This window comes from Musca vetustissima, unplaced genomic scaffold (genome assembly GCF_032173495.1).
Source record: "Musca vetustissima isolate MV318-11 ecotype Yass unplaced genomic scaffold, APGP_CSIRO_Mvet_v1 utg3607, whole genome shotgun sequence".
Taxonomy (NCBI): domain Eukaryota; kingdom Metazoa; phylum Arthropoda; class Insecta; order Diptera; family Muscidae; genus Musca; species Musca vetustissima.
In genome coordinates, this window is record NW_026875955.1 from 41,232 (window position 1) to 56,186 (window position 14,955).

The 14,955-nt window shown below is 34.1% G+C and overlaps 1 protein-coding gene across 1 annotated transcript in view; it reads right to left on the minus strand.

Annotated features, from left to right (window-relative positions):
- Window positions 1–3,376: 3,376 nt before the first annotated feature.
- The window catches only part of LOC133338491 (neural cell adhesion molecule 2), a gene marked incomplete at its 5' end in the record, with an annotated part of 112,518 nt that continues 100,939 nt past the window's right edge, over window positions 3,377–14,955 (minus strand). Inside the window, 4 exons of the mRNA XM_061546659.1 lie at window positions 3,377–3,624; window positions 7,252–7,529; window positions 9,864–10,279; window positions 14,156–14,279. Coding sequence (XP_061402643.1) covers window positions 3,382–3,624; window positions 7,252–7,529; window positions 9,864–10,279; window positions 14,156–14,279 — 1,061 coding nt within the window. The remainder of the gene's footprint in view (window positions 3,625–7,251; window positions 7,530–9,863; window positions 10,280–14,155; window positions 14,280–14,955) is intronic.

Sequence of the window (14,955 nt, forward strand, 5' to 3'; positions counted from 1 at the left end):
GAATGCCAAAGAAAATGTGGGAAATTGGATAGAAGAGCATTTTCTAGAAATATATCACTAAGGTTTTCTATTAAATAAATTAAAATTAAAAATCGTTACAGGTAACGCATCATGAATCTATTCGTATGAGTTCGAAACAAAACAACAATCGACAGTGTGGGTCTTCATATTCAAACAATTGGTCGCCTGCATCTTAGGCAAACCTTGTAGTGACCGGTCCGATGAAAAAAGTAGGCCGTTCAATACAGACTGCTACACCCCTATTTGTTTGTCTATTTGTCTTCGGCGAAATTCCAAAACGAACGAATTCTCTACCCAATGATACAAGCCAATATACCAGCCCACAGCCGAATGGGCCAAACGTGCCTGAAATACCAAAGTTCTGTCTAGCTCATGAGGAAGAATACAAAAATATTATCTTGCTGCTTTCAAAGTTGTTTATAAGATCAGCTCAGGGGACAAAACGAAAGGGTCTATGAGTATAAAACCAAAGAAAAACATCATTCGACCGTGTAGGTCTTCGAAGTCGAACAAGAAGCACTTTGAAATAAATTATAGCCAGGTTTTTCGGAATACCTGGCCATGTGGCGAATATTCTGCTTAAGCAACGACAGGACCTTGACAATGCGAGCTCTCTAACATTGGCTTGGCAGTGGCACCCAATGACTTCATTTGATTCCCTCACAAATCTCCGTTGATTGAAGATGGTGTTGAAGCATTCAGAAGCCATGTTTATAAAGTTTCCGAATCGGAGTGGAAAAAATTTGCTACGACAACTGGATAATACTTTGAAAAAGTTAATAAAAAAATGAACGTTCGGCAGTGGCGCCCAACGACTTCCTTTGATACCCTCACATCAAGAAAATATCCGTCGCTTGAAGATGGTGTTGAAGCGTTCAGAAGCCATGTTTTGAAGTTTACCGAATCGGAGTGGAAAAGTTGCTTCGACAACTGGATAAAGGGACAATGTGTATCTGAAGACACAGATAAATTCAAAATTTGAAATTTTGCTAAATGTAAACCTGGGAAACATATTCTTTAAATATCCGCACTTAGATAAACTTCGAAATATCCGCACTTAGATAAACGTCGAAAAAAAAATCATCGAGAGTCCTTGGAAACTGTTTTTCTTTTTTAAATCCACATTCGGATATACTTTGGGAAACTATTCATTAAAACAGCCACAATGGAATTGGCCTTGAAAAATAATTTTTTGTAAAAAAATCCGCACTCCGATAGACCTCCGAAAATTATTCTTTGCAAAACCTTAAACATTCATGCCTGACTCACTTTGTAAAATAGAATCAGTGAGAAGAGCAGTGAGGAGGATAATATTATACCCTACACAACTAGCACTGAACTCTAACATTCTGCGGATTTATATTTTGAATCTGAGCGTTATTTCTCTATATGTGCACTCTGTTGATCGATTAGGTCAAAATCTTCTCATTCTTATCCTCGCATCTTTTCCGAATCGTGTTTACCCGGAGTAAACATTTAAGGCATAAGATTCAAAATTTGTTATTTCACACTGATAAGGACCTAATAATAGTGAACGCTAGTTTTGGGTCCATATCATCCCCTTAAAATCATCTCTCTGGGATATACTGTCAACTTCTCCAGTATATGACCTTCAAAAATCGATGTCCATTTGACTTGACTAAATATTGACCGATTATCTTGAAAAGGTGTATGTCTATTCTATGGGCAGAGGCCCTTCCATCCTTGTTTTTAATGGCTGCCATCCTTTTTTTCAATGGCGGACATGATTGCTGATTACTGGAATATCCCGATTCCAAATTTCCAACACAATTAGAAAAAATGCATATCTGGCTCTGCTATGAACTAGGAATATTGACATAGCTCAATGGCGGACATAGGAAAATTTTTTAAATCGCCTATTTTCCAACCACTGTGGAAAATAGGGAAGATCTGCACCGATTGCATTTACCCAAGTTCCTACGATAACTATACTTGTACTTCTAGAGTTGTTGAGATTTTCACTTCGAATTTTAATGAGACATTCTTGAGAGATTCTTGAGGTAGAAGTTCATTCCATTTTTTTGAAACCGAAAGTAGGGAGGAGTCCCATTAAGAAAGATGTCGATAAGGAATTTTAAGTTCAGACGTTGGGCCTCGAAATAATTATATTTTATGGAAGCTAAATAAAAATTGGAAAAATAATTGATCTAAGTCGGATCAAGTACGACAATAATTAATAGCAACATAATAAAAAAATAATATAGAGAGATGAGTTGAGGTAAATATGTAACATTGATATGTGTTAGTAAGATAATATATGTTTAATAGTTTGTACTCTATGTAAATTATTTTTCGATGTGCAAATACGTATGCGTGTATATGTTTTGAAAACAATGACAAGAATAACAACAAAAAGAGGTTTATTAAATTTCTTTAAACATTGAAATAAATGAAAAAAAAAAATTAAAAGAAATAATAGAATATAAAATATTTTCGAAAAAATTAAAATATTCCTAAATATTTATCTTTTTAAATATATTCGTTAGCATTTATATTTTTGTATTATTCTTTTCCTATATAAAGTCTTTTGGAATTTGTTAAATTTCAACCTAACAGCTATTCGTCTTAAAAACTAATCAAAGTATTTACCTCAACAGACTATTCGATCACTGATTTTTTGTTTGAACTCGAAATTTGAATTTGAAGCATTAACAAGTTTTTTGTTTAGAGACACAATTTTCAACAGCATTTTGCGGAGGGAGAGGAGGGGTAATATATGGCTAAATTCAAAATAAAATCTTAATTTGGGGCTCATTTTTTTCAATTTAAATTTGAAATGAATACTCGTTTTAATAAAGTTTGTCATTTCAAATTTTCTTTTAAAATATTTGAGCCCCAGTTTATCTATCAAGTTCTATTACTTTTGAGTTTCAATCTTCATCCAGCCTATATTACCCCTCCACTCTCCTTCGGATATATGTATGTATATAAAGAGCAGCAACAATAGAAAGTTCAACATTATTTTACAAATAAATAATAATAATAGAAAAATATTAAAAATTTCATATATATATAGAGTATAAATATATATAACATTTACATATAAACATTTACAGCAGCTGTACACATAAAAAACATCAAATTATATATGTAGTTGTGTTAGACAATTATGGCCTTTAAGTAATTTTTGTTTCACATCAATATTTTTTGGTAGGTTGTTGTTGTTCTTGTTTAGTTTGGTTAGACGGCAGTCAGGCAGGAAGGTTGTTTTTTTTGTTGTTGTTTGTTGCGCAGCAGCACCTTCGTTAGACAATGATTTCTACATTTGATGTACATTGAGATGCGTTTGTGCGTAAGTATGTATATCTCTATTTTCTTTATGTTTTTGTGTATTTAAATTTATATACAACTTTCCTGGATGCGATTCGAGGTGGTAACGACTTCCGGTCGAAACCGGTATTCACTGATCGATGATGTTACCGATGGATTATTGGGACTTAGCAGACTTACTTCCATTGGCTGAGTGGTGGGATGATAGGATGAGAGTGATGATGATGTTGTTGTTGTACTACTAAAGGGTAAACCCACACCCAACGGTGGACTACATGTGGTAATACCTTTTTTGTTCAATGTGGCATAACTCTGTAATGAAAAAAAAAGAAGGAGAAGAAGATGTGAACGGTAATGGCAAAATAACCATGATGTAGTAAAAGCAGAATATGTATATAAAAGAAATGAAGAAATGAATGATAGCACAAAGCCAGATGGCAATAGTCATGGGTGATGCTTGCTGATGATGATGTCGACGATGGCATTGACCATTTTGTGTTTTATGTGTAATAAACAAAATGTGTGTGTGTGCGTCTGCTTGTGTATATAGAAAAATGTAGATATATAAAATTGTATCCTTGTTTTATTTTTAAATAATATGTTCTGGCTTAAAATGTATTAAGGGCATTTTAATCAAGAGTGTTTTCCTTTTTTCTAGATTCCTTTTTTTTTTTTTTTGCAAGCAAAGTATGTGTGACTGTGTGTAAAGGTATTTAAGGCCTGTCCTATTTTGTTTTAGCTTTCTTCATCTTGACTACAGAACTAGATCCCATAGTAGGACAAAAAGAAAAAAATATGTTTCTGTTTTAATTCCCTCAAGCTATTATATGTCACATAAAATGTGACCATGAGTTGTGTGATTTTCTTTGTTATTTTCATTCTTGTAAAATCATCATCATCGTCGTCGTCTTTGTTACTTTCCTAGCTGTGTTTTTTATTTATATTTGTTGTAAATGTATTTTCATTCCAATTTTAAAGGAAAGTGAAAACAAACAAAACATTAAATTGCTAAATATTTTATAAGAAATGAAATGACCTAAAGATTTATTTAAACCTTGGTATGCATGAATGGAAGAAAATCAATTTTAGGGTTGACCTAGAAGGTAAGATGAACAAATATTTTTATATGGAAATATGCTATTCCATTTGAAACACCTTGACATTTTTAATAAGAGTAAAAATAGACTTCGTCATATTATTTTTGGTTAAGAAGTATCCCCCTGCTCTTTTTCTGGGAGCGAGAGTCATTGGTCATGCATTTTTCCTTGACGTGCGGGAATAAAACGAAGTCATTGGTTGTCAAGACAGGGCTGTAAGGTGGATGACCAAACAATTTAACGGTCTGGCCGGTAAAACAGGCCCTTATTTCAGCCAAATTGGGAGAGATCGCGTCATACGCTTCACCATGATTCCAATTATCTTCTTCGTTTTTAAAAACATTTCAAAGATTTCAGGCTAAAAAAATGTGGTTGACCTCTCAGAATTGACCGTCATATATTGTTCGAGCAGAAAAGTGGCCATATTACCAGTTGTTGAAGAAACAGGCGAACATTTGCTTTTCCCCTATACAGTATTCTTTGGATTTAGTACTTCTTCGGAGACCGACTCGGTCGATTTTTATTTGGTTTAGGGAACATACACACAGATCCATGAATCCTCGCCACTGACGATCTGATAAAAATCTTTAAAGGTTAGAAGTTTGAAATTTTACACACAGTACAGTCCTCATAATGGTCCCGTCCCATTTTCGGTATTTTGAACGCTGCATTTCCATATTTTGCGTTACGGGTAGGAAACATCATTGCAGAATATTTTTGACGTTCGTCCACATAGTCCCCCTATTTTCGGTATTTCGAATGTTTTAGTCGTTTTCCTAACCGAATCGCCTGTAGGTTGATACTCCGGGTTATTGGTGAAATCTCTTTTGAAGTTTTGTTTCACCAAAAAATCCCTTCGAAGTATTCGTAATTTGGCATTCCGGGTTTTTTTGTAGGAATGGAAACATCTCTGCAGAAAAATGTTTTATATAGGTCCATGTATTGCTAGAGTCCCTATGGTCCCAGCCCATTTTCGGTATACTGAATATTTTAGTCGCATTTCCTTCTCGAAATGGCTGTAGTTTGACATTCGGGTTTCATGGACGGTTAGAAACACATTTGGAAAATAGTTTTTGTATAGTTCCACTCTTCAAATATCCGAACCGCATTACACCACACTGCAATTTAACGCTCCAGGTTATTGGAGGTTGAAAAACATTTGCGCAGAAAAGTTGGGATCTTGGTCCATGTTTTGACATAGCCCCTATAATGGCTCGCATCATTTTCGGTAGTTTGAGGGATTGATTTACATGCAGAAGTGATTGGAATTGGAAATTCTGGGTTTCTGAGAATAGAAAACATTTGCACAGAAAATGTTCCATATAGGTCCATGTTCTTACATAGATCCCATATAGAGGTCCCCCTACATTTGTCGTATATAAAATATACTACGCCAATTTTCCAACCGGAGTGCTTGTAATTTTAATCTAGCAGGCAAGTTTTGGAAGCCACTCTACATTGCTGGAAAATATAACGATTTCATTTTTTTTGCACAAATCGACAGGACATTTTCCTAGCTGATCCAGTGAGAAAAATCCTTTTTAGGATCAGGTGTTCATGCAATATTAAATGTATGCTTGTGGAAGAAATGTTCTGTAAATCACTTTCATCCTGCACTCAGATAACACACGACATTAATGTTCTGTACCATAATTTAGTCATTGAGCCCCGATAGGCTTTTTTAACCCATTTTTATACAGTGGTATAGGATGGTGCAGCAATACATGATCGTACGTCAATCCGTACTGAGAACGTTAATGCTAAAAAATTTAACACTTTCCAATGAAAATTACACATGGCGCTAGGTAACACCTTGTTTGGTATAGGCTATAAATATATAGCAGTCATCAGTTATTGTCGAGTGTTTTCGATTGTAATATTATACAGCCTCTAGACTTTATCGTCCCCATATTCTCCATATTTCTACAACTGCAAACCTCATTCATTTTGGAAACAAATCAAATCTTTTCCAACCCTTATACCTTTCCCGCAAATGTCATCCCTCGTATCCTTATCAAATTTACGCAATATATATATATATATATTGACACAACAATTTTTAATAAATTATTAATGTAGTTCTATTAACACATTCACTGAAAATATTTATTCAATAATGTTATTTGGATTCCAATAATTCCTCTGTCTCACACACTCACACACACCGATTAAATGTCATTACCATGATTATGCCTGCATAAATAACTGATTAATTTCTATTGAAATTAAAAGTGCTGATATACATATTTATAATAAATTAAATTTTCCAATTAATCATTATTAACACAGACATTAATTGGATTTCATATTAAAATACAAATTGTGTCAAAATGTAAAGCAGGAGAAAATTGCAATAAAATTCCAAGTGGAAAAATGGAAGGGGGGAGATAAACCGTTTCTTAACATTTTCAAAAGAACGATTTTGAAGAGCTACAATTCTCAGGAAAGAATTATGAAATAAATTCAAATTGTTAACATTTATATTGCCTCTTTCTGGGAAATTGTGGAGCTATCTTTTTAAAAAGAAATTATTTATTTAAACATACCTGAGACATTATTCAATACATGGATTTTTCTATTTAACTTCATTCGTTTTTTTATTTTTTCTTTTGCTCTTCAAACTTTAAAGCTTAAGTAGAGAAGAAAACTTCTTATAAAATATTCCATTTAGTTTTGTTTGTTTTCCTATCATTTGCTATTGATCTTTGTCCAAAGAGAAAAGACTTAGTAACTCTACTCTGCAGGCCATGTTGCCTGTATTATTTACACCCCCCTTTATAGTTCATTTATTTTTTATTGACATTTTCTGTGTTTTCTTGAGTCGTTATTTTTTTATACTTACAATTTGTTTGCTCGGCCTAAATGTGTAATGCAGCACCTCATTGCCAATGCCAAGGCTGCCATTATTACTTTTTAATGAACCTAAACTGGATACACCATCGGCACTGCTTAATGCCGAACCATTTGTAATGCCAATAACACTCCCACTGCCACCCAGTGTGTCCGGGCCGCCGCCGCCGCCATCTGTAGCATCTGGTGTGCAATAATCACGTTGCAGTAAACGCGCCGATGGGCTACGGAATATAGGTGAAGCCATCATAGACTTCAGTGGACGTTTTTCTATAATGAAAGCAAAAGGAAATAAAAGAATACACGATAGTTAGAGCGAGATGAAAAAGTGATATAAAAAAATGTGAAAAGATAAGTACAAAGTACAACAATATTAATTAACAGCTTGTTATATAGTTTGCAGCATATTATGGACGCAACACACACAAACAGCAACAACAGAACTAAACAAAAAAAATGTTATATTAATTGTGAAAAACACACAGTTTTAACAAAGTTTTTAATTATACAGTCGCTGAGAAAAAAATAGACACTAGGAGTATAAGATAACAAAGGTTTGGTGAAAGGAAAAATGTTCCAGGAATAATATTTAATTAATTATATAATATTATATTGGTGAGGATGCCGAAAAATTAATGTAAGGACTTTTTTTCATAATTCCATCTTGAAAAATATTAAATATACAATTGGACCGGGACCTCCACCATGAGATAGACATTCCAAAAATACGAAATTTTTTATGTTGAATAAATAGAGCTAGGGACTCAAGTTTACTGCAAATGGCTCGTGAACTTTGTAGGGATATGCGAAAAATGTACTTATATTGAAAATGTTCACAATGACAAAACTTGTTTACCCAGCAAGGTCACGGAATACCAAATTAAAGCCATTTGGGAAGCTAATGTAATAATTCCACCTGGACAAAAAATATTAAAGCCCAAGCAATTGAACAGCAAGTAAAATAAGTGAAAACCAATAAGGAAAGTAGTAAAGTCGGACTGGGCCGACTATATGATACTCTTCACCAGCTTGGGTATATTATACATAGTCTCCTAACAGATGTCACCTTTTCGAAGGAGCATTGACATGAAATTGAACGTAAGATATATAACAACATTGGGTCACCATTTATATTAAATCGGACGAAAATATATACGGGAGCTATATCTAAATCTGAACCGATTTCCTCAAAACTTAGCACACATCATTCTAGACTCAGTACAGTACGCTATGTCGAATTTCGTGCAAATCGAAAGATATATAAGGACTTTAGTTCACCATTTACATAAAATCGGTCGAAAATATATATTGGAGCTATATCTAAATCTGAACCGATTTCCACGAAACTAAGCACTCATCATTCTAGGCTTAATTCAGTTCGATGTGCCACATTTGGTGCAAATCGAAAGATATATAGGACCTTTGGTGCACCATTTACCTTAAATCGGACGAAAATATATATGGGAGCTATATCTAAATCTGAGCCGATTTTTCCCAATTTCAATAGAGTTCATCCTTGGGGCAAATAAATGAGCTGTGTCGAATTTCATCAAAATCGGATCATAAATGCTACCTGTATTTTGTTTACAATTTAACAGGGACAGACGGACGACGGACATGCATATGCACAAAGACATAATACCCTGCAGCACAGTGTGGTGAAGGGTATAAAAACAGCCTCTATGGTGGAGGGTATCAAAATAAATTATGTTCGACCGGGCCATGCATATAGACGTATATGTATGGGGGTTATGTTCTTGTAAAATGTCAGAAGAAAACAAATTAGCAAACTTCAGACACACGGGTAGGATAAATTGGGCTACGAGGGCTCGAGTACACTGTAAATGGCTCCTGCCATTTGTGGGTGCTCTATAAAAATTGACTTGTATTAAAAATAAATATGCTAAGAGGAGAACTTTCTTCCCTGTAAGATTCCAGAATGTCAAATTTTAGCCACTTCATAGACCATTAAAATTCCTATAAATAGGTTGGAGACTATACATAAAGCTCTGTCGATATTTATAATTTTTGGTAGGAAAATTTGACCCCTAAATAGAGCACTAACTAATTGTAATTCCGACAAAATTGCGAAAATTATGGGGATCGATATTGGGAACATTTACTATGATAGAGTTGATGCTCAATTACAGCCAATTCGGTCGAAAATTTTTATGAAAGTCAATATGAAGCCAATATGCCGAAAATAGGGGGTAAGTATAGTAGTTATCCAGAAAAATAGAATAATATTGAGAATTTTCGATAGAGAGATTTACTACCGGATGCAGAATATATACAGAAAATGAGCGTAGGAAAATTTACAGCACAATGGGTATCAAAAATAAAAAAATCAGCTATTTTGGTAGAAATAAATTAATCCCTTTATTCTCTTTCCATGCAGAACTTTATTTTGCCTCCATCTTCCCCTCCCAATCCCATTCACAACATACTCACTTTCAATTACAAAATTAAAACCTCACCCCTATTACTCTCTCGCAAAAAAAAGAACACCTACCATCTAATTCAAGCATAATTGTTGAAATTGCCCGCTAATACCAAAAAGCTTCTTTCCACTAATATGGCTAATGGCTACGTTTAAATACTTACCATATTGATTTGGTATAACATCTGGATCTGTGTCATCGCCTTCAGGCGGATCGCCCATCATTTGTGGCGACTGTCGTTGTTGATAATGATGATGGGTAGTTGACCTTAATGTCGATGAATCCATAATGCCACCAATAATACCACCACCACCTCCACTGCCACCCATACTTAAGGCTGATGGCGATGAAGCACCGCCACCACCGATACCACCTCCTATACTACTGCCACCACCACCACTACCCACAACAGCTTGTAGTTTGCCATCACCATTCGATTGCAATAGACTGTGATGGGCCTGATGATTGTTCTGTTCGTAATGATTATGATGATGATTCGGTTGCAAGGGGTCCAGTTGACAATCGGCGGGTATTGAGAGTTGTGTGTGTTTGGTTGGTTTTAAATTGTTGTCGTTTTGGCTGAAAGGAAAAAAGATAGAACAAAATTAGAAATAAATTAAGTGAAATTAAATTAATATATTTTATTAAAAAAATAATAATAAAATTAAAATATTTATATTTATATAATGTGTCCCGTCATTATAATAAGTTAAATTCCATAAGGATAATGATAAGCAAACATGAAAATGCAGCAAGATCTTCCAGTATACTTCAAACATTATAAAATTTCTATGAGGTCTTGAGATATTGTTATATTATGTTATAGCTCCCGGTACCGGGAGCTATAACAAAATATGGACGAATATATCCTTCAGATTTTTTTAATGCGAAATAATGACTCAGGTGCTCACAGAACTCAGTGGGCCCCGGAGAAGTAACTTTCTATAGAAAAAATCCATGTTCAGAGGCTCCACAGGAAACTAAAAATCTTCCAAGTAGACATTTATTACTACCCACTAAAAAATTGCCGATAGCCACAATGAGCCATTTTTTCTCGATAAAAAATATCCTGTTTTGAAACATTATCCTTGCAATATAGTATACATTTCCTTAGCCTCAAACAAATTTAATTTTGTTAACATCGACTTACGGTGTCAAACAAAAATTTCATATTGACCACAAACAGAGAAGCTAGGAATTGCTGAAATGTCAATGTAACCACATCTGTCAAAAAACAACCTTGCAAAATTAGATTTCACTTGAAACACTATGACCATGCATTTCATTCAAACGCTGCTAAACTTATGGATGAATGCTTGTAATGTGTTTGTCATACGCCCCCTGTGGCAAAACACACACGCACACACACACAACTACAACAAAGAACATTTTGTTAGGGTAATTTTATTTAATTAAATGTAATCGAATACTCAGCACCAAAAAATGTTTACCCTATGCGTGTTGTTCAACGGAATACACGGAAATAACATTGTAATCGGCCAAAGGGAAACCTTTAATATTTATGATGGAAACAAAAAAAGAGCAACATCGATAGTGGTGTTGGCCTTTAGAACCAACCACACAAATAACAACAACACTGTTCGGTCACATAGAATGAAAAATAGAAATAAATGGGTTTAGCTTTTCGTACACACACACCCACCCACATCGAAAATAAAGTGTACGGACACCACCACAACTAAATGTTTCCTTTTTTCGGTTGATGATAAACACACACACACAAAAGGATCAATGCTGCTTTAGTTGTCCAGTGTATTAATGTCTAAAGGTGGCTTTGCCCTGCCATATCCTATCAACGACATGACGTTTATTTTTCCAGCAGGTTTTGTTTTTGTTGTTGTGTTGTGTAACATTAGCCATTTCGGACATAACCGTCTCCGCCCACCCATACTAACTAATACGATATTGGGTTAATTTATTTAATATTATACACTTTGATGTGTAGGCGTCATGTTGGATTTACAGTTGTGACAGTCACTATTTGTGCAGGGTGTTTGTGTAACAGAAAGGATACCCGAGAAGAAAAAAATAAGATAGATATATGTATGGATGTCCTTTGAAGATATACATATAATTATGTTTAGCTGTGTGGGTGGGTGGTTGTATGTGTAATAATTCAAACCAGACATAATGATATTTGAGATAAATGGATATCCTTCACGTCTTTTTGTTGGTATTAATGGTATTAATGTTGTTAAGCCTTCGATTTGGGAGGGATGGGGTGTCAAAGGTTGCAATAATATTAATATTAAATTCCAAAAATTTTCAGCAAAGAGTATTGACATTTATTAGCAATGATGTTTCCCATCCCACGAGCAATTATGTTATACTGTGGAGACTTCTAATGTAAGGAAATAAATGGGGGAATATATTGAAAATACCAAAACAGCGGACCTTTACCGACAATTGTACCAAACGATTGCTGTATGCTATAATGCTTACGAAATACAAATCTCTGCAATTTTTAATGAGGATTTTTCCCAAAATCTCAAAAACATCAAAACGTGGTCCGATGTTGATAACGCATGGAAGGGTGGATCATCAAAATTGACCAATATCGACTACATCGTGTAGGAAATACCGAACAATTGGAGTTAGCACTATATGAGGGTGTATGCGGAACAAATCAGTTGATTATTTTAATATAAAATATATATACTTATATGGGTACTACCCCCAAAAGGGGACAAATATAAATACTTTTTGGGAAGGAATTTTTTTTACCAAATACGTCAACAAAATGCCAAATTACAGCGAATTCGGTTGAAAAACACGCCCAAAATGCCGAAAATTGGGTGTACCGTTATATGGGGGCTGCCGGAAAAAGTGGACCTATATTTATAATTTTAATGGAGAAATTTGGTACCCAAAAATTACCCTATATACAAAATTTCAGCCAATTGGATTGAAAAGCGCGCTCAAGAACCCCAACATATCGGAAATAGAGGGATAACCTTATATGGGGGCTACCGGAAATATATTTATAATTTTTGGTGGAGATATTTGCTACCCAAAAAGAACCCAATGTACCAAATTTTAGCGAATTTGGTTGAAAAACGTCCATAAGAACCTCAAACTACCGTAAATTGTGGGGTACTATTATATGGGGCCACCAAAAAAAGTGGAGAGATTTGGTACCCAAAAAGAATCCAATGTACCAATTTCAGTGAATTCGGTTGAAAAACGTTCTCAATAACCCCAAAATACGATAAATTGAGGGGTACCGTTATGTGGAGGCTACCAGAAAAAGTAGGCCGATATTTATAATTTTTAGTGGAGATATTTGGTATCCAATAAGAACCCAATGTACCGAATTTTAGCGAATTCGGTTGAAAATTGCACTCAGGAAATCCAAAATATCTAAAATTGAGGGGTACTGTTATATGGGGACTATTCGAAAAAGTGGACCTATGTATATAATATTTAGGTGAGAGATTTCGTACCCAATAAGCTTTTTTGCATTTCAAAAGCTAGCCAAAATTTCCAAACCAAAGGATATTTGACATTTAGGGTTTTTGAAGGCTGATACGTAAAAAATTTGCAATACAGGCCCATGTTTGAGATATGCCCCATATGATATTACCCATTTACGGATATAACTGATTTTCGATGTTTTTTTTTGACAATAAACAATGTTTTTTCTTTTGGATAAACGTCTTTGTAGAAAATTTTGAAATATTCCCCATAAAAAATATCGTTTTATTTTCAACATTTTGACCGCATTTTCTAAACGATCGAACTGATGTTCGATTTTTTTACTTTAAAATAAGTTTCTCAGATGGGTATATGTTTTTTCTATATATAGAAGGACCGGTACACTTACAGAGGTTCTTTAAAATGTTTTATATATAATTTGTAGAAGGTTTTCTACACAGAAGGTTTGTAGGCCCTCGTATAGACGTCCCACCGAAAGTCTTCTACATAATGAAGACCTGTAGAAGTGTGTCACATATAAAAGACCAGTAAAATTATTTAACACCTGTAAAAGAATACATAGGATCTTATATACATGGACGATTTTCAGAAGTTCATCTAAATTCCAGAGTTGGCTTCTAAGAATTTCTCAGTGATGTGTACTTCCCAGAGAAGATTTTTTACATGGAGAAGGCCAGTCGTATATCTTTCACGAATAATAAGGTCTGAAGAACTTCTGATTTATATTGAAATTCAGTCTGAAGAATTTATCCAAGAAGTCCAGTTTTCTGAATCTAAAATACGCGTTAAAAGACTCCTATTTATAAAAGATTATATGCCTGCGTAAAATTTGCTGTTTTTAGATGTCTAATGAAATTATACCCAATTGGGTCAGTTTGAATTTTTTAATTAATTCTCCATCCTCTTTGATTTTCTTTCATTTTATTTTTCTACAAACTTTATCAAATTATCTTACCAAGAATATTTTTCGTTGTTGTTGTATAATTTTCATTAACTTACCGATTGGAAAATCGTCGATAAATTGCTGCCAATATAATGCATGAAATGGCAAAAAGTAGAGCACAGAATAACGTAAGACCAGCTAGGAAAGGCGACAAAGGTACGGTCAAGCCATTGGAAGCACCTGTAAAGAAAGGGAGGGAGAAAAAAACAAAAATAATATAAATATAATAATGTTTAGAAAATTGCACAAAGATAACAACAAATATCCACTTATACATATTTATCTAAACCGTAACCTTACAAACAATCCATGGTATATCTAAACATATTCATGGTTTGTCGGTCATGAATGTTTGTGAGTGTGTGTTTGCAGAGCAGCAATAAATGCAGTTTGTGTAAAGGTTTTTGAGGTTATGCAATAACTAACCGACCTTTTAAACTTTTATGAGACACAAAAGAACAATGAAACTGGTGGCTTTTGAGGAAGTAAACAACATTATGTTTATAAGATTAGATGTTAGAGACAGGGGCAGGAGCAAAGAAGATGTATGCAAATATTCAATAGTTTTAAATATCAGCATAGAGAAGAACAATTTTCGAATTGATATCATTCAAACTTGAAATGAATATGAGATTTTACAAATATGTTTACAGAGCTATATGTGGAATCAATTTTAATTGTCAAGTACCTAAAGTTAGCTTTCTTTTCTCGGAAACTAAGGAAGCCCTAATATTTTTATTTCTATTTTTAAATTCTTAAAAAAAACTGGGGAAGTTTTATTTTTTCATTCCGAATTTTTAAGTCACAATAACTGTCCCCTAGCTACGTCCCTTGTTTATATTTTCCCTTACAATCA